The 14,981-nt window shown below is 42.0% G+C and overlaps 1 protein-coding gene and 1 non-coding gene across 2 annotated transcripts in view; both read left to right on the top strand.

Moving 5' to 3' along the window:
- The window catches only part of IRAK3 (interleukin 1 receptor associated kinase 3), a 66,763-nt gene that overhangs the window by 29,701 nt on the left and 22,081 nt on the right, over positions 1-14,981 (top strand). Inside the window, exons 5-8 of the mRNA XM_086400143.1 lie at positions 377-528; positions 3,862-3,926; positions 10,113-10,227; positions 11,049-11,167. Coding sequence (XP_086256269.1) covers positions 377-528; positions 3,862-3,926; positions 10,113-10,227; positions 11,049-11,167 — 451 coding nt within the window. The remainder of the gene's footprint in view (positions 1-376; positions 529-3,861; positions 3,927-10,112; positions 10,228-11,048; positions 11,168-14,981) is intronic.
- Positions 14,736-14,808, top strand: TRNAK-CUU (transfer RNA lysine (anticodon CUU)). Its single transcript has one exon. It is a non-coding gene; the product is annotated as a tRNA-Lys (tRNA).

Below are 14,981 nucleotides of genomic sequence, written 5' to 3'. Positions count from 1 at the left end.
ATATATATTTTTTTTTACTAGTTTGGGGTTCATCATGGGTCACCAGTAATCTGTTGATCTAATGACAAGGAAATAACCTTAGGAAAATTACCCCAACTAAGTTGTCTGGCTAATCTCTTTGGAAAGGTGATAGAATCACAGTGTTATTGTTTGAGTATCTAAGAAGCTATTTGCTCTGTGGGATGGTGGGAGCCAGACCCAAATGAGAGTCAAGAGAGCTCACGATAGGCTTTGGTGTTGGCTCCTGGGATGTCTCTACTGACTTTTCACTGGACTCTGATTTGTTTCTAATAGGGAGGTCTTGTTTCTTTATAATGATGGCTGATTCTTAAAAAGCAGAAAGATAACTTATCTTCTCCCTACTTTCCTTCCTAAGGAATATTGCTAAAATCCTCCATCAGCTTTCACAGCATCGTAGAAGGAACCAAAAATTTCCACAAAGACTTTTTAATCGGAGAAGGGGAAATTTTTGAGGTATACAGAGTGGAAATCCAAAACCGAACATATGCCATTAAATTATTTAAACAGGTATGGAAAGAATTACTATCACAGGATATCGATTCCATTTATTTGCTCATATTTCATATTAAAATGTGTCATTTTTCATCAGCATTGAAAGGAGGTGTACTGGAGAATAAAATTTCATAAATGGAAATAAGATATATGACCTCAGGTGACTGGAGAAATGACTAAGAAATGAATGCCTGTCTTGCAGGAATGTGGGAGTTAAATCCTTCCCCTCCCCAGGTGTATGGCCTGAGAAAGACTTTTCTGAGAAGCCTTTTAGGGCCACTGGGAGTTTGCTTAAGATGGTCAGATTGTGTCGGTCTGCTCCAGTTTTTCCTGCCCTCTCCAGGCTGCTTCACAGGTTAAACCATAGGCTGGTATTTGGTGCTACTAAATTGTCTTCAGTTACAGTCCAGGAGAGCAGGAAAGAGGAGGCTTCAAGGGCAGCAAGGCAACCATCAGAGCAGGAGGTTGGAACACAGCCGAGAACAGCCAGGAAAGCATAGTTGTATCCTCTAGGAGTTCGCGGTCTTGTGGGGGAAACAGGTGAAGAAAAGATTAAGTTGTAGCGTGACAAGTACCTGAGCAGAGATTTGCCCTAAAGGTCATGGGAGCACATAGAAGACAGCCAGAGGAGAGGCTGGTGCCTCCAGCACCCGAAGAGTGCCTGGCACAGAGTAACTACTCAATAAATGTGTCTGCAGTAATCAAATGGAAAAATGGATACAAGAAAGTGACCTCTCAGCTTGATTTTGAAAGACAAAGAGACTTTTGCCAGGCAGGGAGGGAAGATGGAAGATATAGCAGGTGCCAAGATCTACGGGGGCATGCATGGGAGCATATGTCTTTTCACAAATACCAGACTGGTAGAGCAGAATTTAGTGTGGGAGCGTTTAGTGTGAACGTAGTGGCAGCAGGTGATACTGGAAAGAGGTCAAGTCCATAGGTGCTTTCTAAGTAGGAGAGTGAAAGGACTAGATTTGTGTTTTGAAATATCACTTTGATTACAGGTTGGATGATGAACTGGAAATTGGAGGAAAGACAGCAGGAATTAGACTAGAGGTGGAAAGACCTGGCAGAGGGTATTTCAGACGTGTAAACTGAAGTGGATAGGGCTGAAACCTGTATTCTCCAGTCTAATGTTAGAATCACCAGGAAAGTTTTTTGTTTTTAAAAAAGGAATATAATTGCTTTACAATGTTGTGTTAGTTTCTGCTATACAACGGAGTGAATCAGCTGTATGTATATCAGCTGTGTGTGTGCTAAGTCACTTCCGTCGTGTCTGACTCTTTGTGACCCCATGTACTGTAGCCCGCCAGGCTTCCCTGTCCATGGGGTTCTCCAGGCAAGAATGCTGGAGTGGGTTGCCATGCCCTCCTGCAGGGAATCTTCTTGACCCCGGGATCAAACCTGCGACTCCTGCATTGCAGGCAGATTCTTTACCACTGGGCCACTGGGGAAACCCCTCCTTGTGGCCACAGCAAAATAGCACTATCTCTTAGTATCACCTTCTTTATCTGCCTTTCCCAGTGGACTGGATGGTTTTCTTTAGAGAGCTCTTATGTATGTTTGTATCTCAGTGCCTTATTACAGGGCCTGGCCTATAGTAGTTGTTCAATAAATGTTTGTTAGGGGAATTGAAAGAAGCACATATGCTGTCTTTATGAATTTAGTTGCAATTCACTATTAGTAAAAAGATAGAAGGTAGCAAAGTTACCCAAGATCTAGAAGTTGAACAAAGTCCTATACACACATCAGGAAAAACAATGAGATAATTTCATGAAGCTTTAGTCACAGAGCCTTTTTTTTTTTTTTTTTTGGTTAATAAGAAATGGAGTTTTGTAACAGTTGGGACCTTAACTTCAGTAACCTTTCTTAGAGGGCCTGAGGCTGGGCGATGTACTAGATGTGTTAGATTCATCCAAATCACCTGGGATCTTACGGCACAGATTGTGATTCAGTGGGTTCATGTAGTGACCTGAGACTCAGCATTTCCCACCAGCTCCCGGAGAAGCTGGTGTTCCTCCTGCACAGGACACACTTTGAAGCAGCAAGACTGGTAGGGTAGCATGAACACAAAAGCTGACCCTTCACATTTTCAGGCTAAGAAAACGCAGACCCCAGGGAGGTTCAGTGACAATAAGTCACAAATAGTGAGTGTTAGAGGTGGGCCTGTGGAGAAGGCAATGGCACCCCACTCCAGTACTCTTGCCTGGAAAATCCCATGGATGGAGGAGCCTGGTAGGCTGCAGTCCATGGGGTCGATAAGAGTCGGACACGACTGAGCGACTTCACTTTCACTTTTCACTTTCGTGCATTGGAGAAGGAAATGGCAACCCACTCCAGTGTTCTTGCCTGGAGAATCCCAGGGACGGCGGAGCCTGGGGGGCTGCTGTCTACGGGGTCACACAGAGTCAGACACGACTGAAGTGACTTAGCATAGCATAGCATAGCATAGAGGTGGGCCTGAGACCCAGTCCACTTGGTTCTCAGTACTGTGGTTTTTTTTAAATATAAATTCCCATAATGTGGTCCTTGAAAATGATTTGTTGGCTGAGTTTATTGCTTCTGACTTCTTGGGTTAACTTAGAAAATAGCTTCCAGGATTCCTGTTGGCTTTCTCTCCCTTTGTTCCTAAGCACAGAGAACTCTAAAAACTCTGCCCTTTCTAGCAATTTACATATGGTAACTGGAACACACTTTAACCCTTTCATGGGAGAAGTTAGGCATTTGAGATTCAGAGACATGCAACGCTGTAAGATGTAGGAAGCCATCAAAGATAGTGCCAGGTACAGAAGAAGTCCTCCAGATAATATTATTGAATTCATTAATTTGTCCATATGTCAGGCACTGGGCTAGCTTCTGAAGCTTTTTTGAAGTAAAGAGTTAAGTTTTTCATTTTCCTAGTACACCTTTTTTTTTCAAAATTAATACAAAGGTAAACTTAAACCAACAGCCAAGTGACCCAAGTCATGAATGCCTAATTATTGAAATCACTTCTAAGTAGGATCACAATCTGGATTCTTTGAGATCAAGTGGGGAGTTTCTGTCATGAGATTTTCTTCGACTACATAAAATATTTTCGAATTTATGTAAGTGTATACAAAATACGGTGAAAAGGTTTAAATATAAAATGCAGCAATCTGATACATTTCATGAAAAACTTTTAATTCAGAAGCAGCGGTTCTAAATCTGTTTTGGCTTTAATGGGTTTTTGAAAGCTAAGGATTTTCTCCCCAGAAAAACATTCATATGCGTTTATACCAAAAAGTGTCTGATTTCATAGACCCTAGGTTAAGAGTACCAGAAATAGATCCTTTCCTTATTTTTTTTTCCTTGTTTTTCTGTATTTAGGGGGGAAAGATGCAATGTAAGAAACAATGGAAGAGGTTTTTGTCTGAGCTTGAAGTTTTGCTACTGTGAGTATATTGCTTGAAATTTCTCCCCTTGTGCCTGGTTTTCATCTCTGTTCATCTTTGATTCTACAGCACAGAGCTTGGCATGGTTGGCATTTAATAAATGCGGGTTGGAGGTTAGAACACTGGGTAAATTTTTGACATCTGCTTTGGTATATTCTTTGGAATACATTTAAAAATATACTATTTACATAATTCACTTGAGCCTATTTTAACAAGAAACTGTCACAAGGAAGTGGATTAAATCATGTGTGGCTAACATGACTGAATGTAAAATGATTCTTAGAACATTAGAATTGTATATATTTTACCATTGCTCCTCTTTCTTAAGAGACATTCCAGTCAAGAAACTGTTTCATCAATATAAACCTCTTCTGGAAGAGAGTTTAGACAAAGAAATCAAGTGCTTTTGATGTGCATATTATTTTCTGGGAATTCATTCATGAGCCTGAAAGTCCTTGGAGACAAACTAAAATGACTTCATTTTCATATATATTCATATCTGCAGCTGTGCAGCCTGCTTCATCGAAGGCCCCTAACCCTATAGAGTTCAGTCATCACCCTTTACAAATAGAAAATGTTCTTTTCAGATGTTTCCTAAACCAATATGTGAATTCGGGGGAGGGAGGTATTATCCTAAATCCTTCTCCTTTTATACCCAAGATCAGAAATCAAAATGTTAGAGGCTAAGCATAAAAACTTAATACATCATTTAGTCAACAAAAAAACTAAAACCAAAATTGTAATAAGAAAGTTTTTATATTTAAGCTTTATTTTTTTGCTTATGAATAAATAATAAATTCAGACACTCCAGAATTCCAAAAGGGCAGAAGAGTAAGCCAAGAAGAGATTTTCTTCCATGTTCTCATCCAGCCACCCAGCCACTTTTCCCAAAGGCAACAGTGTTATCAGTTTCCTATATGTCTTTCCAGAAATATTTTATTTGTAAGCATATGTGTATTTTGTTTTCTTACTTTCCTCTTCGCACACAAGAGACAGCATACACACATTGTTCACTTTGCTTATTTTAGTATTCCATTGTGTGCTGTGGCTTCCCTGATAGCTCAGTTGGTAAAAAATCCGCCTGCAATGCTGGAGACTCCAGTTTAACTCCTGGGTTGGGAAGATCCTCCGGAGAAGGGATAGGCTACCCACTCCAGTATTTTGGGGCTTCCCTTGTGGCTCATCTGGTAAAGAATCCGCCTGCAATACGGGAGACCTAGGTTCGATCCCTGGGTTGGGAAGATCCCCTGGAGAAGGAAAAGGCTACCCACTCCAGTATTCTGTCCTGGAGAATTCCATGGACTGTTTAGTCCGTGGGGTTGCAAAAACTCAGACATGACTGAGCGACTTTCACGTACACTTTTGTGTGCCTGTGTTATAATGTAATTTACCATTTTCCCATCAATGGATTTTTAGATTTTCCTAATCTTTTACATGAAATTAAAAGATGCTTACTCCTTGGAAGAAAAGTTATGACCAACCTAGATAGCATGTTCAAAAGCAGAGACATTACTTTGCCAACAAAGGTCCATCTAGTCAAGGCTATGGTTTTTCCAGTGTTCATGTATGGATGTGAGAGTTGGACTGTGAAGAAAGCTGAGCGCCGAAGAATTGATGCTTTTGAAGTGTGATGTTGGAGAAGACTCTTGAGAGTCCCTTGGACTGCAAGGAGATCCAACCAGTCCATTCTGAAGGAGATCAGCCCTGGGATTTCTTTGGAAGGAATGATGCTGAAGCTGAAACTCCAGTACTTTGGCCACCTCATGCGAAGAGTTGACTCATTGGAAAAGACCCTGATGCTGGGAGGGATTGGGGGCAGGAGGAAGAGGGGACGACAGAGGATGAGATGGCTGGATGGCGTTACTGACTCAATGGACGTGAGTTTGAGTGAACTCCGGGAGTTGGTGATGGACAGGTAGGCCTGGCGTGCTGCGATTCACAGGGTCGCAAAGAGTCGGATATGACTGAGCGACTGAATTGAACTGAACTCAACTGAATCTTTTACTTAAAATAGTGCTACAATGAGAAAACTTTATATATTGTTATTTTGTAACTCCAGAAGTTGGTGATGGACAGGGAGGCCTGGCGTGCTGCGATTCATGGGGTAGCGAAGAGTCAGACACGACTGATCGACTGATCTGATCTGATCTGATGTGTTAAAGTATATCTAAGAAAACTTCATATAAATAAATTTATAGGGTCATGTTCCATGCCACCAAATTGTCCTTCAGTAGAAACTATACTAGTTTACACTTAACACCAGTCATATATAAGAGTGCCTGGTTCCCCATATTCTTGCCAATATAGCATTTATTCTTTTATCAGTTTTTTCTGATCTGCTAAGTGGACATGGTTTTTCAGTATAGTTTAAATTTCTTTTTCTATGATGAATGAATCTTTTTACATATAAAGAGATTTATTTCCTTTTCTGTGAAATACCTGTTAATGTTCTTTGCCCATTTTTTATTAGACTGTTGGATCTTTTCTGTTTTTGATTGGAGGATAATTGCTTTACAATATTGTGTTGGTTTCTGCCATACATCAACATTAATCAGCCATGCATATACATATGTCCCTTCCCTCTTGAACTTCCCTCCCACCTCCCACCCCATCTGACCCCTCTAGGTTGTAACTAGAGGGAGGTCGAGCTCCCCGCGCCATACAGCAAATTCCCGCTGGCTATCTATTTTAATATGGTAACGTGTATGTCTCCGTGCTGCTCTCTCAGTTTACCCCATCCTCTCCTTCCCCCACTGTGCCCACAAGTCTGTTCTCTATGTCTGCATCTCTATTACTGCCCTACACATAGGTTCATCAGTACCATTTTTCTAGACACCCTTCACTTTCATATATGTGTTAATATACGATATTTGTGTTTATCTTTCTGACTTACTTCACTCTGTATAACAGGCTCTAGGTTCATCCACCTCACTGCAACCGACTCGAGTTCATTCCATTTTATGGCTGGGTAATATTCCATTGTATATATGTACCACAACTTCTTCTTTTGTTTTTTTTGGTACCACAACTTCTTTATTCATTCATCTAGATTGCTTCCATGTCCTGGCTATTGTAAATAGTGCTGCAGTGAATATTGGAGTACATGTGTCTTTTAGAATTGGGGTTTGCTCAGGGTATATGCCCAGTAGTGGGACTGCTGGGTCATATGGTAGTTTTATTCCTAGTTTTTAAATAAATCTCCATACTGTTCTCCATAGAAACTGTATCAATTTATATTCCCACTAACCAGACTGTTGGGTATTTTTCTTAATAGTTTGTCAGAGCATTTCATATAGTAGAGAAAATTAGCTTTATTTTTATGTTTTAAGATACAAATAATTATTTTTACCCCATTTTCATTTGTCATTGCTTATTCTAGTTTTGTACCATTTGGAGATGGTTCTCATGTAGTTGAATTTAACCTATATTTTCTTTTATGGATTCTAGGTTTTATATTATAGTTTATAGATCTCTCCAACTGAGAGGTTTTAAAATAATTTTGCCATTTTTTCAAGTACCTTTATATTTTCACTTATATACCTGATCCATTTGGATTTATTCTTCTGAGGCATTTACGTATTACTTTAGAATTAACAACATTATGGCATTGGATGTTTCTGGTATGCCATCTGCTAATATTTCTTTAGCTTTAACGCTATTCCAAGTGCTTCATGTGTATTCATTCTTTAATCCTCACAACAGGCCTGAGCTGGTCCTGTGACTATCCTCATTTTGTAGATGAGGAAACTGAGGTAGATGCTACTTTTTTTTTTTTGCAAGATCCAACTTATTTCCTAAGTCATACTCACCCTTTCTCTTCTTAGACTTTTACTGGTGAATAAGTCAGAGGCATTAGAACATACTGTCTGGAGTGGAATTAGGAGAGAACTGCACAAACAACAGATAGTTTCAGTAAGTTAAATAATAAGCAGGTGCAGAGTGCTGAGGACTTCCCTGGTGGCTCAGTGGTAGAAAAATCTGCCTGCAATGCAGGAGACATAGACTCAATCCCTGTTAGGGATTGGGAAAATCCCCAGGGGTTGGGAAAATCCCCTGGAGAAGGAAGTGGCAACCTAATCCAGTATTCTTGCCTGGGAAATGCCATGGACAGAGGAGCCTGGTGGGCTATAGTTGGTGGGATCACAACAGAGCTGGACATGACCGAACATGCTCACACATACACAGAGTGCTGAGGGAAGAGGAAATGCTAATTTGCGGGAGGGGTGGGTGGCAGAGTAGACATCTTGGAAAAAGTAAAATCTAAGCTGAGACCTGAGCATGAGTTTTTTTTTTGGTTATAAAATTAAGGGAACTACTTAATGTATTGCATATATGTTTATGTACACACACACACACACACACACACGTACACACGTACATACACCCACACTCCCTTTCTTGACGTAGGAACAGAGGGACTCAGAAGGGATGTATGTGTGCTTAGTCGCTCACTCATGTGGCACCCCACTCCAGTACTCTTGCCTGGAAAATCCCATGGACGGCGGAGCCTGGTAGGCTGCAGTCCATGGGGTCGCTAAGAGTCAGACACGACTGAGTGACTTCACTTTCACTTTTCACTTTTCACTTTCATGCATTGGAGAAGGAAATGGCAACCCACTCCAGTATTCTTGCCTGGAGAATCCCAGGGATGGGGGAGCCTTGTGGGAGGCCATCTATGGGGTCGCACAGAGTCGGACACGACTGAAGTGTCTTAGCAGCAGCAGCAGCAGCATGTTCAACTGTTTGCGACCCCATGGACTGTATAGCCTGTCAGGCTCCTCTGTCCATGGAATTCTCCAGGCAAGAATACTGGAGTGGGTTGCTATGCCCTCCTTCAGGGGATCTTCCCAACCCAGGGATCGAACCCAGGTCTCCTGCATTGCAGGCAGATTCTTTACTGTCTGAGTCACCAGGAAAGCCCAAGAATATATATGTATGTATTATATAGATGTGTGTGTATACACATATGTTTCATAGGTAAGCTTTACAACTGAAGAAACGAGTAATAGGACTTTATATACACCACCATTTTTTTTTTTTGTAAAAAATAGCTTTATTTGTTTTAATATCCCCAAATGTGCCTTGAAGAGCCTGGTGGACTACAGTTCATGGGGTTGCAAAAGAGTCAGACACAACTTAGCAACTAAACAACAACAATTAAGCTTGCCTAAGACATAAAAGGTGTTCAGTAAATAATTGTTGAACTGAGTTCACAGTATGTGTGACTTTCACATGCTTTGTATTTCATAGCTGTTACAAGGGTTACATTGGTTTTCACTGTGATGACACATGCCCTCAAGAAATAGTTTAAAAAGGAACCTGAAAAATGTATACAATACGGACATAGAATTCTGTGATTTAAAAATCAGTGGTGTGTTTTTCAACATCAGATTTTACTAGTCACATGGATCTTAGGTAACGATACAAACTTAATGAAGCCATTGGATGTCTCTTAATTGTGTGACTTGGTGCCTAGTACTTTAGTCCCTGACACAGTAGCATTCAGTAAATGGATAAATGAAAACAGTCTTCCGTACTCTTCTCTTTTGGTGATTTTACTTGCACATGTATATCAAAAGCAATGAAATGGATCATTTCAGTTGCATTATGTTTATTTATGTAAAAAATAAGTTATATTGGGTTTTATGTTGATAAAAATAAGGTAATATTGAATATTGTTTTCTATATTATAAAGCTCCCAACATCCCAAATCTTAAGAACTCTCATTTCTGAACATTTCTGTCCTATTTGGATATTAGCTGGTATTTGTTAGAATGTGTGCATGTGTGTGTGGTGTCACTTCAGTCGTATCCAACTCTTTGCACTCAATAGACTGTAGCCCACCAGGCTCCTCCGTCCATGGGGTTCTCCAGGCAAGAGTACTGGAGTGGGCTGCTGTGCCCTCCTTCAGGGGATCTTCCTGAACCCATGTCTCTTCTGTCTCCTGTACTGGCAAATGGGTTCTTAACCACTAGCACCACCTGGGAAGCCCATTTGTTAGAATACTTTAAGCCAATTTGGAAGGAAAACTGTCACGTGTCCAGTGAAATTCCCTCTCCCTTGGCCAGATTTATATTCCGCTTTATGCCTGTTCCACAGCCCACCTAACCACCCCCCAAACAGGGTGTTGTTCATTTCCTGTTTGAATAACCAGTTTGATAGATTTAAAAAATCTTTTGTTTCAAGGTTCCGTCATCCGAACATACTGGAGTTGGCTGCATATTTTACAGAGAGTGAAAAGTTTTGCCTGGTTTATCCATATATGAGAAATGGATCACTCTTTGACAGATTACAGTGTGTAGTAAGTCATATCCATCACTCTGCCTGATATTCTGACCCTCTAAGCCCTGAGGGAGCTGCTGAAACCTTCTGAGAGAACCAGGAGGCCAACATGTGTTCATGTGAAGGGATGCCAACAGTGGGTTTCCCAAGAAAGTAGAGGACTTCCCCATGAATTAATTTCTTACTCTTAGAAGGTTGCATAAATACCCGAGTTGTTGTGTGTTGTGCAAAATGGTGGCCAAAAGAGTTGCTGGGTCCTCACTCCTCATTGGTACCATGTCTCAAATGAGTTTATGTCAACTACCATTATTGAGCAGGTAATTTTTATTTGCATAACTTTATGCAAAGTACCATTCAATATGGAGGGTAGACATAAAAGTGATACCTATATCACTTAAAAAGAAGGAGGCTGAATAAATGCCATGGTTTCTCTTATGATGTTTTTGAAAGATAAGTTAAAAAATAGATTCCAAATTTGTAAAATTGCAGTTAAGATGAGAATAAAAACAGATTATTCTCAATTACCCACACTGTTGTGCCACAAATAATCTAAAAATCTTATACAGTGAAATTTTAAGCATAGTTATCTTATTAGCCATATTTCAATGTATGCAACATTAAAATTATTGGGTATTTTCATTGCCTATAAAGGGACCCAGAACCAGCATGGGTAGTAGAGGAAAACCCATCTTGAATTAAAAATAGGTTATGGTTAACTAAAATATTGATTCACCCACCTCTTTATCATTAGAGTTTATTCTAGCATACACCGAGGTAGTGAATACAAACATGGTTTTTACTCAGAAAATACAACGAAACCAACCACTGTTGTCTTTTCAGGGTGACACAGCCCCACTGTCTTGGCACATTCGAATCGGTGTATTAATAGGAACATCTAAAGCCATCCAGTACTTGCACAACACGGAACTCTGCTCCGTCATCTGTGGCAGTATATCCAGGTAAATTATCCCAGGGCTCTAGGTTACACTGAAGGCTCCTTTCATCATCACTGGTAAGTCAGACTTCACCTTATTTTCTATCTGCAGTTTCCCTGGTATATATCTCTATGTGTTAAGAATTCTCATGAACGTACTTAAAATCTTAGCTTTTTAATGAAAACATGTCTATCGAATTTTAAAAGCTACATTTGTATTGCCAATGGAAGAGTTTGTATTATTTTTAGGAATTATTGATGAGCAGTGTAGGATAGACAGTTTTGTGTGTTTTATTAATTACTTTGCATAGCAAACTGTGAAACAATCTTCTGTATTCATTGCACTTAAAAAACAAACAAACTGAAGTCTAAGAAAAGATTAAGCGGCTTATACAGGGATTCTTCACAAGATTAACAGTAGTCATCGGCAATTTAAGTTCTTTGTCCTTGAGTCTCCAGTGTCTTGCGTTGCCACTGCTGCCTCCTAGCTGTACGTATTCCCCGTGAGAAGCCGAGCAGCACTCCCAGTGTTCCTTCTTGATCCATGAGAAGATGAGAAGCAACATCTTCCATCTTTTTCCCTCTTCAGCAGACATGAATCTTTCAGACAGAGAGTAGATACTCTCCAAACCTCCACCCACTGTGAATTTTTCCTGTGTGCCCTTCATGATGGACTTGTCCCAAAATAAATATACCTTTGCTGAATGGCAGGGAAGACTGGATTTAAAAGGCTCTGCCTCTTCTGAGCCATCATCTAGTGTCTTTGAAAAAGCTTTTAGTGTGCTTTCCAGTTGAGCAGAAGAGGAACTGATTGCTTACTTTGTTTTGCTGGTGAAGTGAACTTCATATAAAAAGCCTCTAGATTTTACTTCATCCTGGGGGAGTGGCAGGGGTGGGGTGGGGACACAACCACTAGGTTCTCCTGTTGGGAAGATGAAACTGTTAGTCGCTCAGTCGTGTCCCACTCTTTGCAAACCCAAGGACTGTAGCCCGGCAGGCTCCTCTGTCCATGGGATTTTCCAGGCAAGAATACTGGAGTGGGTAGCCATTGCCTTCTCCAGGGGATCTTCCTGGCCCAGAGATTGGACCTGGGTCTCCCACATTGCAGGCAGATTCTTTTATCATCTGAGCCACAAGGGAATCCCCACTTTCTCCTGCTGCTGCTGCTGCTAAGTTGCTTCAGTCGTGTCCGACTCTGTGCGACCCCATAGTAATTCATCAACTGCCAGTGACCTTATAGAATCAGCTTAAAATTGGTGTAGCCTCAGGGGACCTGGGACACAGATGGATGGTGAAAGTCTCAGAGGTCAGTGGAATCAACCACTGAGGTTGGTTCTGGAGGGCCAAGGTGGCCACCTGCAGCCTAAAACAATCCCTCTTCTACCCAGCTCGTAGCCCACTGAGCACTATAGGTGCTCAAATATATGTTCAAACTGAGTTGCTGTTGTTCAGTCACTAAGTTGTGCCCAGCTCTTTGTGACCCCATGGACTGCAGCATGCCAGGCTTCTCTGACCTTCTTCAGTTCAGTTCAGTTTGGTTGCTCAGTCGTGTCCGACTCTTTGCGACCCCATGAATCCCAGCACGCCAGGCCTCCCTGTCCATCACCAACTCCTGGAGTTCACTCAGACTCATGTCCATTGAGTCAGTGATGCCATCCAGCCATCTCATCCTCTGTCGTCCCCTTCTCCTCCTGCCCCCAATCCCTCCCAGCATCAGAGGCTTTTCCAATGAGTCAACTCTTCGCATAAGGTGGCCAAAATACTGGAGTTTCAGCTTTAGCATCAGTCCTTCCAAAGAAATCCCAGGGCTGATCTCCTTCAGAATGAACTGGTTGGCTCTCCTTGCAGTCCAAGGGACTCTCAAGAGTCTTCTCCAATACCACAGTTCAAAAGCATCAATTCTTCGGTGCTCAGCTTTCTTCACAGTCCAACTCTCACATCTATACATGACCACTGGAAAAACCATAGCCTTGACTAGACGGATCTTTGTTGGCAAAATAATGTCTCTGCTTTTGAATATGCTGTCTAGGTTGGTCCTAACTTTCCTTCCAAGAAGTAAGCGTCTTTTAATTTCATGGCTGCAATCACCATCTGCTGTGATTTTGGAGCCCAAAAAAATAAAGTCTGACGCTGTTTCCACTGTTTCCCCATCTATTTGCCATGAAGTGATGGGACAAGATGCCATGATCTTAGTTTTCTGAGTGTTGAGCTTTAAGCCAACTTTTTCACTCTCCTCTTTCACTTTCATCAAGAGGCTTTTTAGTTCCTCTTCACTTTCTGCCATAAGGGTGGTGTCATCTGCATATCTGAGGTTATTGATATTTCTCCCAGCAATCTTGATTCCAGCTTGTGCTTCTTCCAGTCCAGCGTTTCTCATGATGTATTCTGCATATAAGTTAAATAAGCAGGGTGACAATATACAGCCTTGACGTACTCCTTTTCCTATTTGGAACCAGTCTGTTGTTCCCTGTCCAGTTCTAACTGTTGCTTCCTGACCTGCATATAGGTTTCTCTTACTGGGTAGATAAATAAATAAGTAGAATTTCTTCTTTTGTTTTAATTTCTTCATTTGGTGCTTGATGGGAGAAGGGGATAGGAAAGTCCACCGATCAGAGCCCAAGGGAACATTAGGGTGAAGGACACAGATTCGAGCTCTGCCTGAGTCACAGGGCTTCCCCAGGGACACTGGGCGGGGAGATGTGCATGCACTCTTCCAGCATCCCTCTCCCACTCTTAGGTCTAAGCACAGGCTGTGACCCTGACTGCTGCTTTCTCAGGATTGGCTAGTGTCTTCAGGCAATTCCCAGGAAATAGGTGCAGTGGCAGAGATGTGCATGCAGGGGAATTTTTTAAGTGCTCTCAGGAATAATAAAAGTAAGAGAGGAAGACAGAATTGGAGAGTTGGAGATGCTGTGCTGGGGTATTATATTTCTAGAAGAGGCCAGGAAGATCCCCTGGAGGAGGGCATGGCATCCGACTTCAGTATTTTTGCCGGGGAAATCCCCTGGATAGAGGAGCCTGGCGGGCTACAGTCCATGGGGTTGCAAAAGTCAGACACGATTGAGTGACTAAACCACCACCACCACCAGAGGCCTTGGCTGATGCCATGGGGACTGCTGAATCTGGGGTGGCCCTTCAAAGCTGTCCCTAGATGAGGCAAGGCACAGATTTTTGTACCCCTGTACCCTACCAGCCACGAGTGGGGCTGTACAGGGGATGAGGCAACTCCCTTCTGCCACTGGTGGTTCCCAGGTGGGGGCTTAGCTGGGAGCCATCAGCAGCCACCCCTCCCTCACAGCAAGTGTGTGCCTTCCTGGATCCTAAGGGAGGGTTGGGCCCATGGCCCTGCAGCCACTACAGTTCGGAAGAGCTGGCTAGATGACGTTTTGCAAAACATCTCTAAATGATTTTCTTTTGCATGTACTTTCCTCCCACTTCTTCCCATCCTTTCCTCTTTGTTCAGTATCCACCATTGTTTAAATCAGACAGATCTGTTTTAAGAAGCCGACTTTTCACATAAAAATGTGATTCTGACCCAATTGCTTGCCTCTTTTAAGCCTCAGCTTGTTTCCTCTGTAAATGCTAATGAAAGAGCCTGGCTGACTCAGTTGGTAGAGCATGAGACTCTTAATCTCAGGGTTGTGGGTTCGAGCCCCACATTGGGTGATCTCTTTTCTTGGGCTTCCCTGCTAGCTCAGTGGTAAAGATTCCTCCAATGCAAGAGACTTAAGAGATCCAGGTTTGATCCCTGAGTTGGGAAGATCCCCTGGAGGTGGGTATGGCAACTCACTCCAGTGTTCTTGCCAGGAGAATTCCACGGACAGAGGAGCCTGGTGGGC

Source organism: Bos grunniens, chromosome 5, assembly GCF_055505025.1.
Source record: "Bos grunniens cultivar Pamir isolate PY7600 chromosome 5, Bosgru_T2T1.0, whole genome shotgun sequence".
Lineage (NCBI taxonomy): Eukaryota > Metazoa > Chordata > Mammalia > Artiodactyla > Bovidae > Bos > Bos grunniens.
Note: the sequence above shows the minus strand (reverse complement) of the source record. Positions and strands in the feature narration are given on the sequence as shown.